Source organism: Ischnura elegans, chromosome 2, assembly GCF_921293095.1.
Source record: "Ischnura elegans chromosome 2, ioIscEleg1.1, whole genome shotgun sequence".
NCBI classification, from domain to species: Eukaryota; Metazoa; Arthropoda; class Insecta; order Odonata; family Coenagrionidae; genus Ischnura; species Ischnura elegans.
This window is the reverse complement of record NC_060247.1, coordinates 78,834,648-78,853,422: the sequence shown is the minus strand read 5'-3', so window position 1 is coordinate 78,853,422 and position 18,775 is coordinate 78,834,648. Positions and strand designations below refer to the sequence as shown.

At 40.5% G+C, this 18,775-nt stretch overlaps 1 protein-coding gene across 6 annotated transcripts in view; it reads left to right on the top strand.

The window, feature by feature from the left end:
• Positions 1–18,775, top strand: part of LOC124154020 (mitogen-activated protein kinase-binding protein 1) — a 361,316-nt gene that overhangs the window by 128,065 nt on the left and 214,476 nt on the right. Inside the window, exon 1 of one of the 6 annotated variants that reach the window (XM_046527499.1) lies at positions 3,421–4,312. The exons of the other annotated variants lie outside the window; for them this stretch is intronic. Coding sequence (XP_046383455.1) covers positions 4,247–4,312 — 66 coding nt within the window. The 5' untranslated portion in view covers positions 3,421–4,246. Of the gene's footprint in view, positions 1–3,420; positions 4,313–18,775 lie in introns of those variants that run through there. 6 annotated transcript variants of the gene reach the window in all.

The following is an 18,775-nucleotide window of genomic DNA, read 5'->3' as shown; positions in this document are numbered from 1 at the left end:
TTTCCCGAGCAGTCTTTTCCTCTCACTGTTTTCTTTCGAGGAAAATGAAAATGATTATAATAGCTTTCTACATTACTCCTCCTACTGTTGAACCCGTGCTAGCGGGGTATTTTGCAATTAAGCACGTCGAAAAAATTCCATTTTTAATTAAAAAAATTCTTCTTTAAATGCTTGTTTTGAGAAAATCCATCATCATCGTATTAAAATAAGGGCGTTTATAATGTTTCATTATAGTGATGTATGAATTTGAAATCTGACCAATTTGTGGAATATTGCGTTTTTTTGTGTTTAATCAAGGATTTGTGTCTATTGACATTGCGGCGTTTATTCGACAGAAACATGGTTTGCCGAAGTGTCTAGGCTTAATTTATTTTGATACGATGGAGTGTGTATAATTAATGTTGAATTTGCATGAATATGGTATTGTGCAATTGATATAAAAATATTTTTTCTCCCGTCGTTCTCATTGCACCAAATTTCTAATTTCACATTTATTGAAATGGGATAACATTGTCAAACAGAGAAAAGTTTCAAATGAAAAGTCATTAACCTCATTTTAATGCTCACTATTATGAAGGTGAACAGATGGTCTAAGTGGATATGAAATGACACTTCAGTTCTTTCACAATCGAAAAACTTTCTGGCACTAAAATTTTTCTGCGCTGCGCTCTTGATAGTCGGGGAACTTTTTTCTAAAATGCTCGTTTCTTCAGAAGTAGGGGCCTGGAAGTAAGTAGTGGTATGTTTTTTCCTTGTAATAAATTTAGTTTGTTGTTTAAAAGTGTTTTAATACCATAATTGGTTGCTGAATAGTTTAATTTCCATAGAATTTTTATGATGTTCCATAAATCTTGGACCGCCACATTAGTTGACTTTTATTTCTGCGATAGAGAGGATCTACTAGAGATGGTGAGCACGAATATAGTTCTTTAAAAATTTTCATTTTTATTATTCCTCTCTTTATTGTATTACTCCTCTCTCCGCTTGGGTGTTGTTAGCTATGTTTTGTAGGTCATTTGCAATTTTATACCCGTAGTTTATTGCTTTTGAAAGTCCATCGTGGATGCCTTTGATAAAATTTATTACGGATTTTCCTCATGGGGTTTGGTGCAGTTGAGCCTTATTTTGGTGCCTCGAGGAATAGCGCCAAAAATTCAGTTTCCTCAAATGATGCAGTATTCCACTCTGTAACGCAAGATCGTCTGTCCTTTCATTGCTGCACCATCTCTATATTGCGATCCCGCACACATTGCAGGCTCGTTTATGATATAATAATAGAATGCCTGCTTCTGCTGTATCGGGGAAGGTATTTGACTTCTGGGATGTGGTGATCATAATGTATCGAGAACTCTCCATGGTCCCGCAGGAATCCTCTTCGAGTACGGCTTTTTTTGGATTCCTTTCGATTTAGTTGTCATGCAAGTAATCGATCATAGGAGAAATAAGAATCATGACTTTAGAATTTTGCATTTAGGAAATTCAACTGAATGTGAATGAAAATAAGTGTTGGAGGTAAATTAAAGAGTCTGGATTTTTTGTGATGCAAAAGAAATCGTGAAGCAATGATTCTTGTTTTCTTCAGTTTTATCTCAGTCTGACGGGTGTTGCCTGAAGGTTTCAAATTATCATTGTTTTTTGACAGTTTAGGATGCGTTTGTTTTAAAATAATTAGAATTATATTTCAATGCGTTAAGGTTAACAAAGCGCTATTTCTAAAGATTGAAATCAATCACACACTCCTAAGTGTGTGCAAGGGAATTTGTACGATAAGGTTTCGGATGTCATTTGTTACGATAAAATAACCGTGACTTACTTTTAAACTCCTTTTCAAAGCTTGATATATGTGAGTTTTTGATGTTATTAGAGTGTGTGTATGTTTTAGCCTCATGCTTTATCCTTGAAAATAAATTATAGGGTTAGGGTTATCCTTTTGGGAGGTTTAAGATAAATTGCCTCTTTTTGCTCGTGGATAGGAAATGGTGGCATTGACTAAGCTTAAAGAGGGTTTAGAATTCCTAAAAAGCTGTATTTTATTGAATAATTGCATTGGATTTTATTGTCAGTCACAGAGGTTAAGTTGAGAATTTCATTCCACGAAAGTGGAATTGTGTTTTAATTCAATCGGATGTTCATTGAGGAAAGTCATTTTAGTGGACTGGATAAAAGGATAAGAGTTAAGGCTTACAATTCGTTGTATGGGACATGCGAAGTTTACTACAAGCTGTTTCTTCCCTAGTTCACCTTTAACTGATACTTGAAATAAGTATTTTCAAATTCCCAGTTTAAAAACATAGCCAGTTCCAAAATTGCGTATCGTATTTAGCGAGGTAGAAGAATTTCTACATGTTTGCTTGATTTCTCCATTTCAGGCCGTAATGCGTGCCCCGTGTATTGATAAATATCCATGTACATATTTAATGGTTTACCAATGTAGTACTATATTTTAAGCATTCTTACCGTTTGCGACCAGTATAGATACACCCTAATGTGTATAGGCGCATATGCCGAAATAGCGTGGCTCTATCTTAATTCAGTCGGCATGCTTTTGAAGTATAGAAATTAAGTTATGAAACACATGTTGTTTCTCCACCCTTGGTATAGATATCCTGAGTGTATGCAAAATAGTTTTTCTTAATTCTCCGTTGTAGATATTGCTCGAGAATGTGCACTTTCCAAAAATGCTCTTGGTAAAAGTATCAGAGCCGAAATCTCTTGGTATTGATGTTGAAGTAGGATAGTCCAGAAGAAGTATGAGCGAGAGTAATCCGTTTACGAAAACGTAATTTAAATAAGTTTTTGAATGTAATTGATAAAATTCTCCTATTATTGTCTATTGTTTGAATTCAGGTGCCAAAATAGTCCGTAACCTTTAAGTACAACCTTTCGTAAGTTTTTTGTGAAAATTCTTCGTGCAGGCGTGTATCAACGAGCAGATTTAGTCTGACTCCTTTAGGTAAACGCAGACGTATTCTCCCGGCGGAGCTGCGCCTTAATCGTGAGCTGAGAGGCCTCTTGTCCACCTGTTAGGGCCTGCGGGCCCTTTATTTTTCATTTTACCTGCTCTACCTGGCCTGGATGCACCCTTCTGGGGGTCCTCAACCACCTCCGTTGGCATTCACCCCTATAAAACAATCCCGCCCAAAAAGACCCTCTCCGCATCGGCCGCTCATACAGATCCCCGCGTCAGGTGCGTCTCTTCGGCGCCTCCCTTGGTGTTTCCCCTCCTCGCGGATAGGTGGCAGAGCCGACCGGCCGCGCGGTTCTTTTTGACGGGCCGTGCAGCTGTTTCTCCTGGCCCTCTGCGGACGGCGGGGGAAATGATGTGATGGAGGGGAAGTGTTTTTGAGTGGGAGGTGGGGGCCGGAGGTGGAGGATTGGAATGGTAAGGGGGCAAGGTTGGTGGGTGTCGGTGTTCTCCCGCTCTTGGTGTGGTGGTCGTGGCGGTATTGGAAGTGGTAGGAGGTGGTGGTAACGTTTCCGTGAGTCCTTCGGGGGCTGCGTATCGCGAGAGAGCCAGCGTTAGTCCCGAAAGAGCTGCGAGTGGGTGCAGGCTGTCGGTGAGAGAGAGAGATAAGTGTTGTGGGCAAGTCTGCTGCGCAGCCGAAGTCTTCCACAGAGCACGAGCGCACCTGTCCGTTCGCCCTGCGTGCCGCGTGTTTGGGGCAGCTTCGTCGGGTTTCGTCGCAGGCAGAGGAACTGGGGAAGGGTTTACCATCCAGCGTGATCTTTTTTGTTTCACCTCTTCCTCCCCCCGCGGGCACCGGTGCTCCTGAGTTGGGTGCGCCTCTCTTTGTGTGTGTGAGTGCTTCGCATATTAAAAAAAGGAACAGTGGGCGTGTTTCTCTCTCTCTCTCTCTGTATCTTTCGTCTCTCGAGAAAAGCTGTGGGCAGTGAGCGTTCTTGTTTTCGCATCGCCTCACCTCTAGTTCGAGAAGTCGCAGTCGTCTTGCATCCGTCATCCTAGCATCCTCTCCGAGACCGTGTGAAATAATAGAGTTTTCCATCGGCATCTTCGGGACGTCTGAGTGGCTGGTTTGGATCTACAGACACCATTGTCGTCGTATTCTTCGCGTGTTTCTTGGATTGACTCTACCGTTTTGTCCATCTCTCCCTGGTTTTCTTTCCCTTTAAACCCCGGTGGAAATAATCAGTGCAGTGCAGTGCAAGCGGAGGAGTTTGTCTACTTGTCCCCACTTCTTCCTCGAGTTCGTTCTCCTTCCTGTGGGAAGCTCGTCATGAGCCAAGGATGACGATGAACGCAGCCAAGGGACAAGTGTTACGTGACCATAGAGACTCGACTCCCACCTCCGAGGTGAGTTTCAGTCGTGCAATGATTTTTGTATTCACGCCTTGTTCTGCCTTTCGAAGGTCTGGAGATTTTTTGTGATGTCAAGAGTAGGCCTAGGACTTCTGTGGCTCCAATGTTATTTCCTTAGTAGCAAGGCTTCGGGCAATCGAACTATTAGGAATGTTGAGAATGGATATATTTACGAAGTAGAGTCGTGCTCTGTAATTGTTGTCAATAATGACACTTGAGGAGGAGTTGTTGTATTTACATGTTTGGCCGTGAATGCACCCAAGTGTACTCTTATTTCAGCAGCATGGGATTTTTTTGGATTAAAATGTTTCATACCATCAATGTTGAGGGGTAGGTCATATTACGTAGGAAGACTTCCTCGTTTTTTTTAATGTTATTATAGAAACTCACTGAATGTTTAAAAATAATCTACACGCTATGATTTACTTCTGGTGCCTCTTTACAGCGTAATATGATTGTCAGATATTAAAAGTTATACTTTTGAGTCGTTTTTCCCCAAATTGAACACTCTGCAGTATTTCTTATGTCTCTTTTTAAATGCCCGTCTTGGTCAAGTCTCTTATGGTTGTGTATTTTATGGCAATTAGGATTACTTTCACTCACAATTTGATCACATATCTGATCGACCATCCGAGCACAAAACGTTTTTATATCATCCTGCCATCATTCCGATTCTCGCCCGTAGAAATTCGCGTTTTTGCGGTGTTGTGGCGATGCGGGGCATTTTAAATGCCTACTCTGATCCGGGAGTATGGCGGGATATACCGTTGACGCCCGCATGTTGAAGTGAGTCACTGCCATAGCGGTGACGTGCCAGTGGATTACAGACAGTGAGTTGCACTCTGCCTGGCTCTATTTTCCTGTTAACGCTGTCTTCTTAGAGGTTCAGCTATGGAAGGATGTCTAAAATACTACTATCTTGTGTAGATATGTTCCCACTATCTTAGAAGTAACCGTTGGTTGTTATTTCTTTTGTTTTTTTTACATAGTCGTAGTATACACGATTTTTAGGTTTGCTTTTTATAATTTGGATAATATTTCTTGTGAAAAGTCACTAAAGACATGAACCTTGCTCCATCATATGTCATTAAGTCATTGTAAAAGTTGAGTATTATAGTAGTTTTTTTTTTGAAGAATGCTCTCGCATTAGAAAATAATGCGTTGGGTAATTCTGAGTTGAAGCGTTCACAGGAAGAAACTTCTATTGAAACTTCTAACCTCTATAAGTATTAATTCTCACCATTCGGGTGTTTATAGCGATGCACTCAGTGAATTGAAATGCACTAGTTGTGGTGCTTTATGTGATTTCGCGGTGCCATTGGTACCTCGAAGTCAGGATTCATCCTCCTTTTGTTGTGGATCGACGGGTTGAATTGGGTTGTGGAACTTTTAAGGTGTCAGATTTGATCGTCATAGGTCTTTTCTGTTATTAGAAATTTTACTACGTTGTATAATTCGAGAAAATGACGATAAAGTGGGAATGTTTTGGGATCAGAATTATAGAACCTGGATTCCACCGTGTTTGCAACTTTAGAAGAATGATACTAAAGGGGTAATGTATCGTTGATGTTTCAGAAGTAGCCATGTATTTGTTAACCATTGATATTTAAAATTATGACTCATCCTGCCGTGATAATGGAAGGAATTATTAAATTCCTCCTTTATTCTTGCCTTGGGATGAAGGCTACTCAGTCATTTCACTTTTAATTGATGCTCACTAATTAATTTTTCATTGTGCTCTTGCTTTAGTTTGTCTTTTTCTTCGATATGTATTTGATTGAATATCGTCCCATGCATTTACTTGCATCACATATATGTACTATACATACTTAATCTAGTCATCATTTTCCTTGTTTCTCGCGGAATGCATGTTTGCTGCTATTTGCACACATCTTTCGGTCTGTGATTTTCCCTGCTGACCTCCAATTTTTGTTACGTATCTATTATCCATTCTCTTTTCTGTATTTCTTTTTCGGTGTCTCAACACATTGCCAACACCAGTCGTAATGACGGCTTGCATAATGCTATTTTGGGTGTGCATTGCATGCGAATTGAAAGACGGAGAATCAGTGAGGTTGCTTACTTGGTTATAGAGTAGCCTCAAAGACCTAAAATGCGGGAGTCTCCGCTCTCTTGGTCGTTTTACATCTTATTCATTGCGTATTTGCTACAATTCAATGGATATTTGAATCGAGCTTTCTCTTTTCTATTTTGTGCTAATTGTGCTAATTTATCCCTTTATAAACATTTTCTTTCGTGAATTGAAAATGTGTCATCATCATATTATGGAAGGTGATGCATTCGTTGGAGATTAAAAATGAGTAAAAACAACGTATGACGGGAAACCACAGTATTATAAGTTGATAACGGGTCAGGTAAAACGTATGTCAAACTATGCGATGAATTTTTCAAGGCCTGCTTGAACGAGAGTAAAAAATTTAAAGGGCTTTTGTTTAAAAAAATATGTTTTTTAACCTTTGAATGAATTTCAAAGCATGTTGGTGTCAACTTTCCTTTCCCCACGTTTGTTTTGCGTCCGAAAGTGAAAGCATTAGGCTCCCTTATTGTCCAGACACTGTCGGGAAGGTAAAAAGAATCGGACGGTAAACATTTTGGATGAGGGCGGACCGGTCTATTGAATGAAACATTTATGCCGACTTGACGTTTGTTACGGCTGCGAGATATATTTTATTCAAGCGACGCGCCGATGGAGGCATCGTGTTAATGTTTGGAATGGGCGGTAGAGTTTTCGTACTCTGCGCTACCTTGTCGGCTTCGTGTCGTCGATCTTACAACATTCATGGCTGCTTGGAATTCCCCACGCCTCTCCCCGCGCAATCGGTTTGGATGAGACGCTGGTAGAATTTCGTTGGCGCTATCTTGAAAAAGGGCTTTCTTCTTTATTCTTTTATGCAAGTGTTGTGTGCTTACGTGTCGTCCTCTTTCTTAGTTCTGGAGATTTTTCCGTGAGATAGGAGATGTTTTCGATGTATCGTGGAAGGGAAACATAGTAATATTGTTTTCTTAGTGTTTTAAGTAGCCAGCGTGGTGTGCTTTAGCTCCCATGGTGGTCATGTCAGACGTCACCCATGGTCATCACGGAACTTCGCTGGAGATGCTCTTGACCATCTAGTCTCGCGTATGATGTCAAGAAATATTCGGTGATGAACTCAACCATTTATCCAGTATTTTGCCCACCGTAGGAATGGAATCGATATTTTTTGCCTATCTCTTGTTACTCCAGATGAAAAGGTGCTCCGACCTCGAATGCTCAGGGTTTACTCTCCGTTTTTCGCGATGATAAAATTATTGGTAGGGCTGGTTACTCTGATGCCTACGGCGTGCAGAATGGTCCAACAGGCCCGCAAATTCGCTTATCGAGTCGAACGTCTGATTAGATTGGCCAACTAGGAAACAAAAGAAAACAGAAATGATAAGAGCGACTGATGATTTTTGATCGGCCATCGATGATGTAATCTTAAGAGTATTAGGTACGTAGAAATTATTTCATGTTCTGATTAGTAACTACTTCCTCTGTCAACAGTATGTTTAATAATAATATGACAATCTTTGATAATCGCCAGAAATTCGCGTTAAGGATTTTTTTCCAAACTCAAGTTTGCAATTATTTCTGGACTAATTTGTGCTGTGATACTATCGAAGACTATGGTGTGCATTTGACTGTTGACGTACTGGACAATCTATTTGTGTCAACTTAATTTCAACTGATAATAAATGATAATAGAGTATGGGGACGAGTGGTCATTGATACGCAGATATAAGTAACCGTGAGTATTAATTTACTGGTGGAAGAATACTTTCCAATGGACCGCGTTTAGGTCTTTTTCCATATCTGCAAATCCTAAACCTATTTCGCTTTTATTTGTGCACGTTAGCATGAGATTTTTTAACAAGACGTCTGGAGCTATGTTAGTGCGCTGCAGCTTTTTAAGTATGAATCATCCCATTTCCCCCGCCTATAAATTTTGTAGTTCTCTCATAAATGAAATAAGAAACTATACCCATAGGCCATGTTTAATGGTCATTTATTATGGCTTTAGTAACCACCTTTGACCATAATTTGATTTCTATTACGCACAGAAGACTAAATATAATTAACCTCACAGATTTGCATTAATATGTGCTCCCACCGGGAAACGGAAGACGCGAATGATCGGTTAAGGTCATTCAGGCTCGGTTCTCGTGTCTGCAAGGTCCAACTCTCGCGGAATGACAGTGGAATTTCTCAGTTAAAATATAATCTCAATGAGCGAGCATTTGTCGTTCTAATCCCAGCTTCGCATCCAGTGGACAGCTTATTTCTCTCCTCACTCACTTCTTTCGAGGTCACCTCTCTCTCTCTATTCTAATGAGCACTGGTGCTCTTTTCCGAAGCCTTGCGTGGCTGTCTCCCCTCCGGTGTTAATACACTACCCGTCGCCAGGTGGCACTCGGGGAGGTCACGTTCACTTTCAGCGCGTCGCGGGGCAGGAACCTGCTGTCGGTCACATAATAGACAGGCGGCGGATGTAAATGGTAGGCCAGCCAGATGCGAAGGACTGGGCCTTCTGAAAAGAGTTTTGCCGGAGGCAGGGTATCCCATGGGAACGTTTCCGTGGTGCCTTCGTTTCTAGGAGGCCAGCGACACGTGAGGTCGTGTGAAGAAGTGGGTTCCCTACCTACTAGTAGTCGCGGAGGTGACGTGCCAGCATCATGGCTTGTCGATCAGAAGATCGCTTGTTCCGTTTCTTCTTACCATTCTACTACTGCGTTATGTATATTATGCCCCTTGGCTCCTAGCAGCACATATAGAGCTTGAATGTTTTGTTATCTTTTGGTGAAGGGAAGTACATAAGTTAAATTTTGAATTGTCGGTCTATAGGTTACCTCTCCCATGGCGTATTTGTATCCGATAACCTTTGAATAACCGAAATCATGATGGGCATATCGTAATCGGATCAGTCATGCCTGGCAGTTAACGCTTTGTAAATTTACATTGGACGTGTTTCGACGAGATCTATAAAAAACCATTTTGGCACTGACTTAGAATTGTAGCCATGAGTGAAAACACAAATATGGCAATTCCATAAAGGTGGGTGAAAGGATAAGAATTTCCAGTTAATTACATTAGTGAAAAACCTGACTGAAAGCACTTCCAAAATATCTTTCACCTACTAGTTTGCATTAAGCTGCCGGCGTATTAATGCCTCACCCATCACACCCGTTTCTTGGAATGTTGGCAGGCAGGTAGGTGTATTTAATCAAAGAAATCAATGTTCGCGAAATAGGGTATTGGCTCTTGAAATGATTTGGAAAAGGAATCGAAAGAGTGAAGGATAACGTGTTGTTGGTATTTGCCTAGCATTTACCAAGGATGCACGCGTTAAGACTCCCACCTGAAGATCATGGCTCGACCCCCGCCGCTTGACAGTTGACCCCCGTCGGGTTCTGTTGGCCATCAAGTCCCGCCACCTTCTGCGTTCAAACTAGGGCACTGCCCGAGTGTCATTTCATATGCAAGACGAGTAAGGTGTACCTTGCGTCCACATAATAGACCTTGGTGTATAGCTTTTCCCCGACCTACCGTAAGAAGCGGATTATTAAGTATTCTGCCATTCATTCCGAACGTCTGTATCTTTTTATAGCTGGTTAAATACGATTTCTTAATTCTTGAGATAACTATGGAATAAATGCACATCAATAGCAGTGAGAAAAAGTTTCCTTGGACCGGGAATCGAACCTCAGACCTTCTGCTTACCGGCCCACTGAGCAGACCACTACGCTACCCAGATTCATGAATTCCAATGGCAATTGTACCAAAGGTCCGTGGTTCGATTCCCGGTCCAGGGGATGTCAATTTATGTTCTCATGCCAATTTATGTGAATTTCACCGCCGCGGCAGGATCGAAATATTAAACGTGGACTTCATATTTTGGTCGTTCAAGTACAGAAAAGCTAATATAAAGCGTGTTTGTTGGAAACATTCGAATACTCCATGTTCGTAAAAAGATTTTATCGTCAGATTTAACTCATCTTTTCTGTCTTGTTTCTCACGTTAAGGTAGTAAAAAAAAGCCGTGGCACGGGGTAATTATGATTGAAAATCATCAGCAATGACCGACCGGTGACCGCCTCGTGCAGTAATGCTGTACGAGCTCCGTGTTGGTCCGTCATGAAGTTCGACAAAATCTAATTGGCCGAGTCTAACGAATTTCTTGGAAAACTTGGGTTGAACTAATAGCTGTAATTATGTGTTCCGTGTCGGCCATCGGTTTCTTGAAACCTTGTCATCCTCTTACAAGTTGCATTTCTTGTCCGTGTAGCGGAGATGGTTAGAATTGTTGACATGCTCTCGCTTTTCAAATTTTTCTACTTTCTCTTTCTATGTGTAATTAGCTGTTGTGTTTCCTGAGTTATGTGAAATGAGAAGCTACTTATTTTTATAGCTTTTCAAGGGGGTTTCCCTCTACTTTTTTGCTTTCTATTTTATCCTAACTTTCCTGCTAATTGTAAGAAAGATTTATTATCGAAATCGAATTTCTTAGCCTTGAGAAATAGTTCTGCTATTTGGGCTTTCGGATGCACCTGGAGTTTGACGCTTATAGTTTCTTAGCCTATGTGGACGGTAGTTGTATGATGCAACAGTATACTGTCATCTAGCGTATTAATTATGTGCACCATAAATCCGTGGTCATATTTTTTCTAACTTTGAGTTGTACTTTTTAAATTTAAAATATGTAAGTTATTAACGTTATAGTAACAGTGCCCCGTTTTCGATGTGCATGGGCCAGTAGCTATTATTTTCAATATGTATTTTTTAGAATATTTGTTTGAAGACTAACAAACTATTTTTGTAATTGTGACGTTACGTCGTAAAATCTGGTTGATTTTTCACGTAAGTCCAGACAAGGGAAATACTCCAACCGTCGGTCACAAGCTGGATCAGGGAAAGACTCCACAAACAAGAAAAACAGCTCACAAGAAAAAGGTAGCAAAAAATAATTTACGAGTTATTATCGTTCGATATCTATTCAAAAGTAGAGTATTCAAAATCACAAGTATTACAGAAAACAATGATAGTAATTCATGATCCCAAAGGAAACATTACCAGCTAAAATACCAGCAGAAAATTGCTCTAAATATGCCATGCCTCACAAGACATGTGACTCCCAGCAGGCCAAGACCAGAAAGATGGCTCTCCTATTCAGGAAAAGCCAGGATTTGAGGGGAGGGATTCTTCCAGGGAGTGGAGGGGTAGGCAGGCGAATTCAACTACGGCGCCACTCTGCATAGAACGGCCGCTCCACAAAATCAGCATTCCCTGGTTTAGAGACAACAGCACAGCACCCAGAATTTTCCCCTCAACTTCTGGGTTGGAGACATCAGAGGAATCAGAGGGATAGTTCATTGGAACACATGGAGGGGAGGGAGATACTGGGGTGAGGTGTTGGAGGGAGAGAGAGTTGTGATAGGACAATGGTAAAACTTCTCACTCCAAGTGCAATACTAAGGCCTTAGCACCGATTTCCCCTTGCTTGCCAAGGAGTAAGTATTCCTCCGCAGTAGTCCTATATAAGTCTTGGATTGCAGGTAGGCTGGGTTCGGTGCTGGGTTCGGTTCTGGCTTCGGTTCTGGCTTCGGTGCTGGCTTCGGTGCTGGCTTCGGTGCTGGCTTCCGGTGCTGGCTTTCGGATGCTGCTTTCCGGAGGCAGCATTTTCCGGAGACAGGATTTTGCGAGACAGGGTTTTGCTACAGGCGTTTTGCGCGAAAAATCCTTTGCGCGAAAAAACCTTCTTTCTGCGGATAAGTTCGGAGGAAGTTCGAGGAAGTTCGAAGAATTTCTGGGGGGGAGGGGTACCAGAAATTTTGGGGGGGGGGGGGGAACACTAAAAAATGCCACATAATGTAGGCGTTCATGTTGTGAAAATGAACTGATTTTAAGCAACTTTTCAAGCAAACTTAGAGGTTGGAGTTTATTCAAATGCCATTTAAAATTTTTCCTAGACCGACTATGTAAAGTTTTTGGAGTATTGAATGATATTTACTAGATTCATCATGCCCCCGTCATATGCTTATCTATTGTTCGTTAGTGATACGCAGTGTGTAGGTGATAGCTTTTTATTTTCTTTTCGCTGAATATCAATTTTCCTGTTTTATATTTTTATCGTGTTAAGTGTTAATAGAAATCAAGACCAAGAGATCACTCTTGGCTGAGTATAGCATTCGCCTGTAGTCTTTGTAGTAGTATTAGCTTTGTGAATTTTCTCTCAGCTGTGGGGAAACGATGAAGATAACAAAAGTGCTGGGTGTGCGATGTTTTTTAAAGCCCGATAAAGATGCGCCGTTTATCGGAGTTAATCATGTCGTAGCATCAGGTTTTGAGTCATGATACAGATGCCTCGGTGATGTGCAGTATTTCCTGTTACAAATGGTCGCAACACGGTGATATCTCGCGGGGCAGATGGCAGTATCATTTGCATACAATGGAAACGCATTATTATAAGGAAAATGTCACCGCTCCCAGGAAAGTGGCTTTGTGATGATAGCTCAGGTATATCCTCCCTTTCGGTGAAAACTTGCATTATATTGCATGCATAAGTAATTAGATAGAAAATATCAATCAATCATCCAGGCAATCTTGCTCATGATTTTATTACAAGATTTGTTCTCGGTTTGGAGTGTAGATGGCCCAATATCTAGATTGTGTTTGTATTTCATGTTAAAAGAATGGACATATTAAAAACCTTCACAAATTTGCCTACAGGTGTAGGGAGATCTAAAATAGAGTCATCATCATTTGGGTGTAAAGCGACGGAGGCATTGTATTGTATTGTTATTGTTTATGTATTTTTTAGCTAATGTTTTTGTGGCGTAGCAGAGACCCAATGTCCAGGGTTGTAGGTTTCGATCGCGTTTGTCTGGAAGATTGTGATTTTTCACTTATTGGAATCCTCAGCAAGGATAACATTACCAGGATTAGGAGTCTCATTGCTCAATTTTGTATTTGTACAAAAATATCTGTTGCTATTGTCTTTTTTTGATTGAGAAATATTGAGATCATTTCATCCTTGGCTTTTAATTTATCTTATCTTCCGTAAAAAAATCATATTTATGGAAAAAATTGCGTATACTATTGATTGGTTACGAACAGCGTGAGTTGAATGAAGATGTATATTCTTCTTTTGTTTTATCCATTATAAATAGTGTAAAATTCACGGCAATAGTGACTACAAAATTAGACCTAATCTTTATTGTATATTTTTATGTGGCGTTAATGCGAGATAATTTTGAGTTACATTTATCTTGGGATCGAAGCTTCGTATTTTTTAAATGACGGGAGATAAGCGTTATTTCTACTAGTTCCTCTCGCGAAGATTAAGTTATTCATTGACGATGGTCCTTAGATGCTGAAACCGAGGATGTAATCAACTGAATAGCGTTGATTCAATCGGTGTTTTTAAAAATTATGAATTATCTCTTGACCCTGGTCACAGGCGAGTTTGATAAAATAATTTCCGAAGCGTTTAAGTATGGACGCTGTGTCATATTAGCTAAATGTGTCTGCATACTTAACGTACTACAATATTTCTTTTAGCCTCCAGGGTCCGCGGGTTGGAGGCCCTTGCTTTAACCGGTAGAGACGCGTGGAGTGTGTTGTGTCTGGGCTGCGGATAAACGCATGACTGATCGGCCTGATATTCGGTCAAGGTTTTCATCGGTATGGTATCGGTCTTTTATTTAAGCGATTGGTGAGGGTGAGGTCGGTGTCTTCAGCAGAGGGAGAGACAGATAGAGAGAGGCATTGGGACGGTTATCACCTGTTTTCTCGTTCTCTGTCCCTTCGGTTGTTTTACCCTCACCCCTTGTTATCTCCCATCTGCGTACCTTCCTTGCGCGGCCGTGTTTTGATCCGTCTCCTTGGTGGATCTCACCGTATTCCCTCCTGGTTTTTTTGTCCTTCTTTCCTCCGGATAGTTCTCAAGAAGACGAATGCTTTAACCCTATTGGTGAGCGGCGGAACGGTCTCATGAGTGAGAAGGGATGAGCGATGGTCTGCTTGGGTTAACCATGAGAGGTGTCGGTCTATTCGTGACACAGCTGAGATGCGACTGAATCCAGAAATGATACAATTAGAAATTTATTTCGAGACTCTATAATGATGAAATATTAATTTATTTACGCTAAATACGAAAGCAGTTGATAATCCGGGATTCCCTCATAAAAGGTCCACTAATTGTCTTAAGATTTAAGAAGTGGTATATGTGCATATGATCACTATTCATGGATTTCTTTATTCATGAAAGCTTCTGTAATGTGATTTCAATGATTGATTCTTCAATGTGCATTGTAGAAATATGTGACAAAAGTTTGTTAAATCTGGAGTATCATTGCGTTTATCTCTACGGAACTTAAATGTTAAATAAGGTACTCTAAAATCCGTAACAAGTTACTCTTCTCCATTTTACACTGACCCGGAATTTGATGCAATGGTTTGCGAAATGGAAAAGGGCTGGAGGGACCAAACACAGCCTCTCAACCGGTAAGCCTTTACCTCTACGGAATCTTTCTATGTTTTACGTCAACTTTGATATAAAGAGTTCTAGAATACGATGGCGGCGGGTGGCGAGATAGCATCTTTGGAGAATTTTCTCGCAAAGTGGAGGCTTTTTAATGGAATTATGACCACGTTGTTACGCTCTGTTCTCTTTTTCCGGAAACTTGGAATAGGTCATCTGTTTTAGCGTCTCCTTCGGTGTGCGCTTATTTCAGGTGCATCATTTCATAGATTTAATGGCTTAACACTTACAAATGGATTATTACTACTGTAAATATTGTTTTTCTTACTTAGCACCTGATCAGCGTTTTCAACCTATTTTTAAAGCCTCCTCCATTTTTTATTTTATCCCATGCGTGAATTAATTACTCTTTTAATCAAGTGCCATTCTCGATTTATCTTTGGTAATTTCAATGTGTATGGCTACATGGTGCTTAGGTTTTGAATGGGCATATTTGATATATACAGTCATAATGATGAAGTTTCCAAAAAAATAGAGATATCATTGATGATTTATTTGCTATTAACTCATAATTCTATCCATCCCTATCCATTTTATGGTAAGAATCAACTCCGTTTCCCTGTCACCCCTAACATTTCTATGCTCAAGGTGTGGCTCTACGTAGACCCTGGAGATTTTTTCCTTTGTCAGTGTACTACTTTCATTGCTAATTTTTTGCGGTGTATGCTCTGAAATATTTACCTGTCGCTATCCCTTTAATTAAATAGAAAACTTATTGAACTGAGTCAAAGATCAGAATCTTTTTTATATCTGACTTCTCATCATAATAATTTTTGTGTGTTATTGCACTATTTTTTAGTCCATCAATAGATAAATCAAATTCATCCTCAAATGGTATTTTTTTGGTATCCGCTCAACTCTTTATCTTGCTCGTCTCTTTTTGGCTTCTCAAATTGATATTGTATTTGATCTCCTTAAATGTTCACTACTCTACATCAGATGTGAGTCATACCGTGAGAAATGAGTCGAAGTGATGTTAGGCTACTTGAAATTGTCCAATTAAATGTTCCTCATCGTCATGTGTTATCATACTAGCCTCTCAGTGACGGCATTCACTTCTATTAATTCAGAATTTATTCTAACTAAGATCTTGTGGTTATTTGCAAGGGAATCATCGAACCTTGTAAAATGGCTTTATAGCAACCAATCGTTGGTGTAAAGTCGAAGGAAACATGACCCATTTATTCATTATAGTATTTATTGCGCTCATAACTCTTCTCTCATGTATAATGTGTGCGCATTATTGCTAGTATATAAATGTTTTCTTCGTTCTACGGAGCCTTTTGGGTTTACCGCCGCAGTGTATGATGTGTACCGTATTTTCTCTGGCTGCCCAACGAGGTCACGTATTTTAATGTTCTACCCACTGTGTTTGGCAGACTATGTTTTCTCGTCGAAAAAACTCACGCTTGACATGGGGAGAAGTCTCTCTAAATTACAAGAGTTAATTTTCACATTCTCCGTTAGAAAAATGTATAGGTATAACTTCACTATCGTAGTTGTGACGTTGTAACTACATATACATGCTTATCCTGATGATTAGCTTTAATGACTTAACCCTAGTGTTGCTTGTACAGTAAATATTGTTTTTCTTACTATTTATTATTACCTGATTAACGTTGTAAGGCTTTTTAAAAGCCTCCTCCATTTTAATTTTATCCAGTGCTTGAATTAATTTTTTTGTCTCTGCTTGTGTTTCGTCGTTGTAATTGTATGTGTTCAGTGTTGTTTTCGGAAAATAACGATACTCAAGTAATACATGTTAAAAGTAGTTGTACGTGACGTGGCTAACATGGCCTTTATGGGTGTCATTTGTTTAAACTAACAAACCAGAAAGCAGTTTTTTACTTCTGCGCCCGTTTGTTTAACCTGGAAGATAATGTAAGTTTTGAGCATAACCCGAAAGAGGGTGAGTTTTTTTTTGTCGGAGTTGCTCATAAATTTTATGAATTCTATTTTATTTTACCTACAGTAAACAGTTAATACTATGCTACTTTTTCATAATCATCGAATATGGATTCTTACGATAAACTTATCGGCCTATCAAACTCCTATCCATGTCATCCATTCTATGTTAATGTGAGACTAGTGTGAGAAAATGGTAAATCACTGCGATGTCCTTCACGTAAAATAATTGTCATCGTGGAATTCTGCTATTCACGCCTTTTTAACCAAGTGTGGAAGGTAGAACCAATACCCTTGTGTCAATTCTCAATAGAGTATATGTTTAAAAGAGGGCTGGACCTGGCTATGCAGTACCAAAAGTAGAGGCCACCATTGAAACCCCAACTTCAGTATTGTTTTAGAAAATTGAAGAATTTATAAAATAAAATCGTTCATAGATTTTATTAAAATGTTGATACTTCTCCTTTTTCGTGAGCATTCTAGTTAATGGGAATAAAATGTCCAATCGAAATAAACCTCACGAAAAAAAATGCGATTGTCTTGGTTCATTGTCAGTGAAAAATACCTATCACTTTATCTCAGACTTGTCATTCTTGGTCCCATGCGCAGCAGCCGATGATCGCTCTTGTATTTACCCTCAGAGACCGCTCCTCAGCCCTTCCCACCCTGATACTGTTCACATAGATGCTTTAGATTCATGTTTTTGTCGTAATGGGTGTCATCATCATAAGTCAGCACTCCTTAGATAGGTTTGACGCAGCTCTTCATGTCGCTCTTATATTCGCTTGCCTTTTCATAGTGACGTATTTCTTTTCTTTTACATCCTTTATGACCCGTCTTGTATGTAACTCATTCGGGGCCATCCCTTACCCTCCTTCCCTTCCACCTGCCCCTCTACAATTTTTTTCATCGGGCCATCATGCCTCATAATGATGCATGATGGCCTATCTCCTCCTTAAGGTTTTTAGAATACTTCCCATTTCTCCGATTCTTTTTAGCACTCCCTCATCACTCACTCGATCGATCCGTTTTATCTTCATTTCGAAGTACAATTTTGACATTTCGAACTCTTCCGCTCTGGAATTACTTGCTGACGCCTCGCTCCCATAGAGAAATATGCACTCCCGAGCACTGAAATGGAGCCAGGCCGAAATCACTTTGCTGGGATGGGCGGAAGCTTTGAAAGTGCTCGTGCAGGCGTCGGCTGTTCGGTTCCGTGCACTCCACAACAAGAGCAGCGCGCACTCTAACGCGACAAGCTCCTTCCTTTCTCCGTGGGAGGAGCGAGTGAACGGGAGATGCAGGCGGTGGAATGGGCCAGCACGGTCGGGCGAGCGTGAAGCAGTTTTATCTTAAGGGGTCACCACTCGTCCTTCCCGAGGCCCTCATGCGGGCGCGGTGGATGAGCACGATGGCGGGAAAGGGGGCCTTGGCCAGTGGGGTGTGCAGTCCCTCACTGGGAAGGTTGTCTGTCGTGGCGCTTGTTATGGTTTCGCCAATCGAAATTTTCTTCATCGATGATGTTGACCAGTGGCGCAGCGAGGTTTTGGGGGTTAAACCCCCCAGAGCTCAGAGAAATTTTTTAAGTTCAATCCATTTTACTTAATTGGATTGATATTACTAATAGAATACTGTAACGACGAATAAAATATCCCTCAGAAAGCCGTAAAACTCACAATTTTTGAACCATTTATCCTTAAAATTCCGAAATTTATTAATCTCGCACTTACCGCTTATCCTGGTGGGTATTCCATACCTCAACACACCCCGGTATTAGTTGCACCTAAACCCCCCCCAGCCTTAATTCCTAGCTGCGCCCCTGATGTTGACCATCGGCGATGCGATGGTTTTAATGCCGATGATTGGCTTATTGCGTAGGCTTTCACGGTGTGGTGTAGATTAAGTGGAGAGGCTTACGGGTTATGCACCGCGTGTGTCCATCTTTGTTGTCTGCGATTGGCTATTAAGTTGAAGAA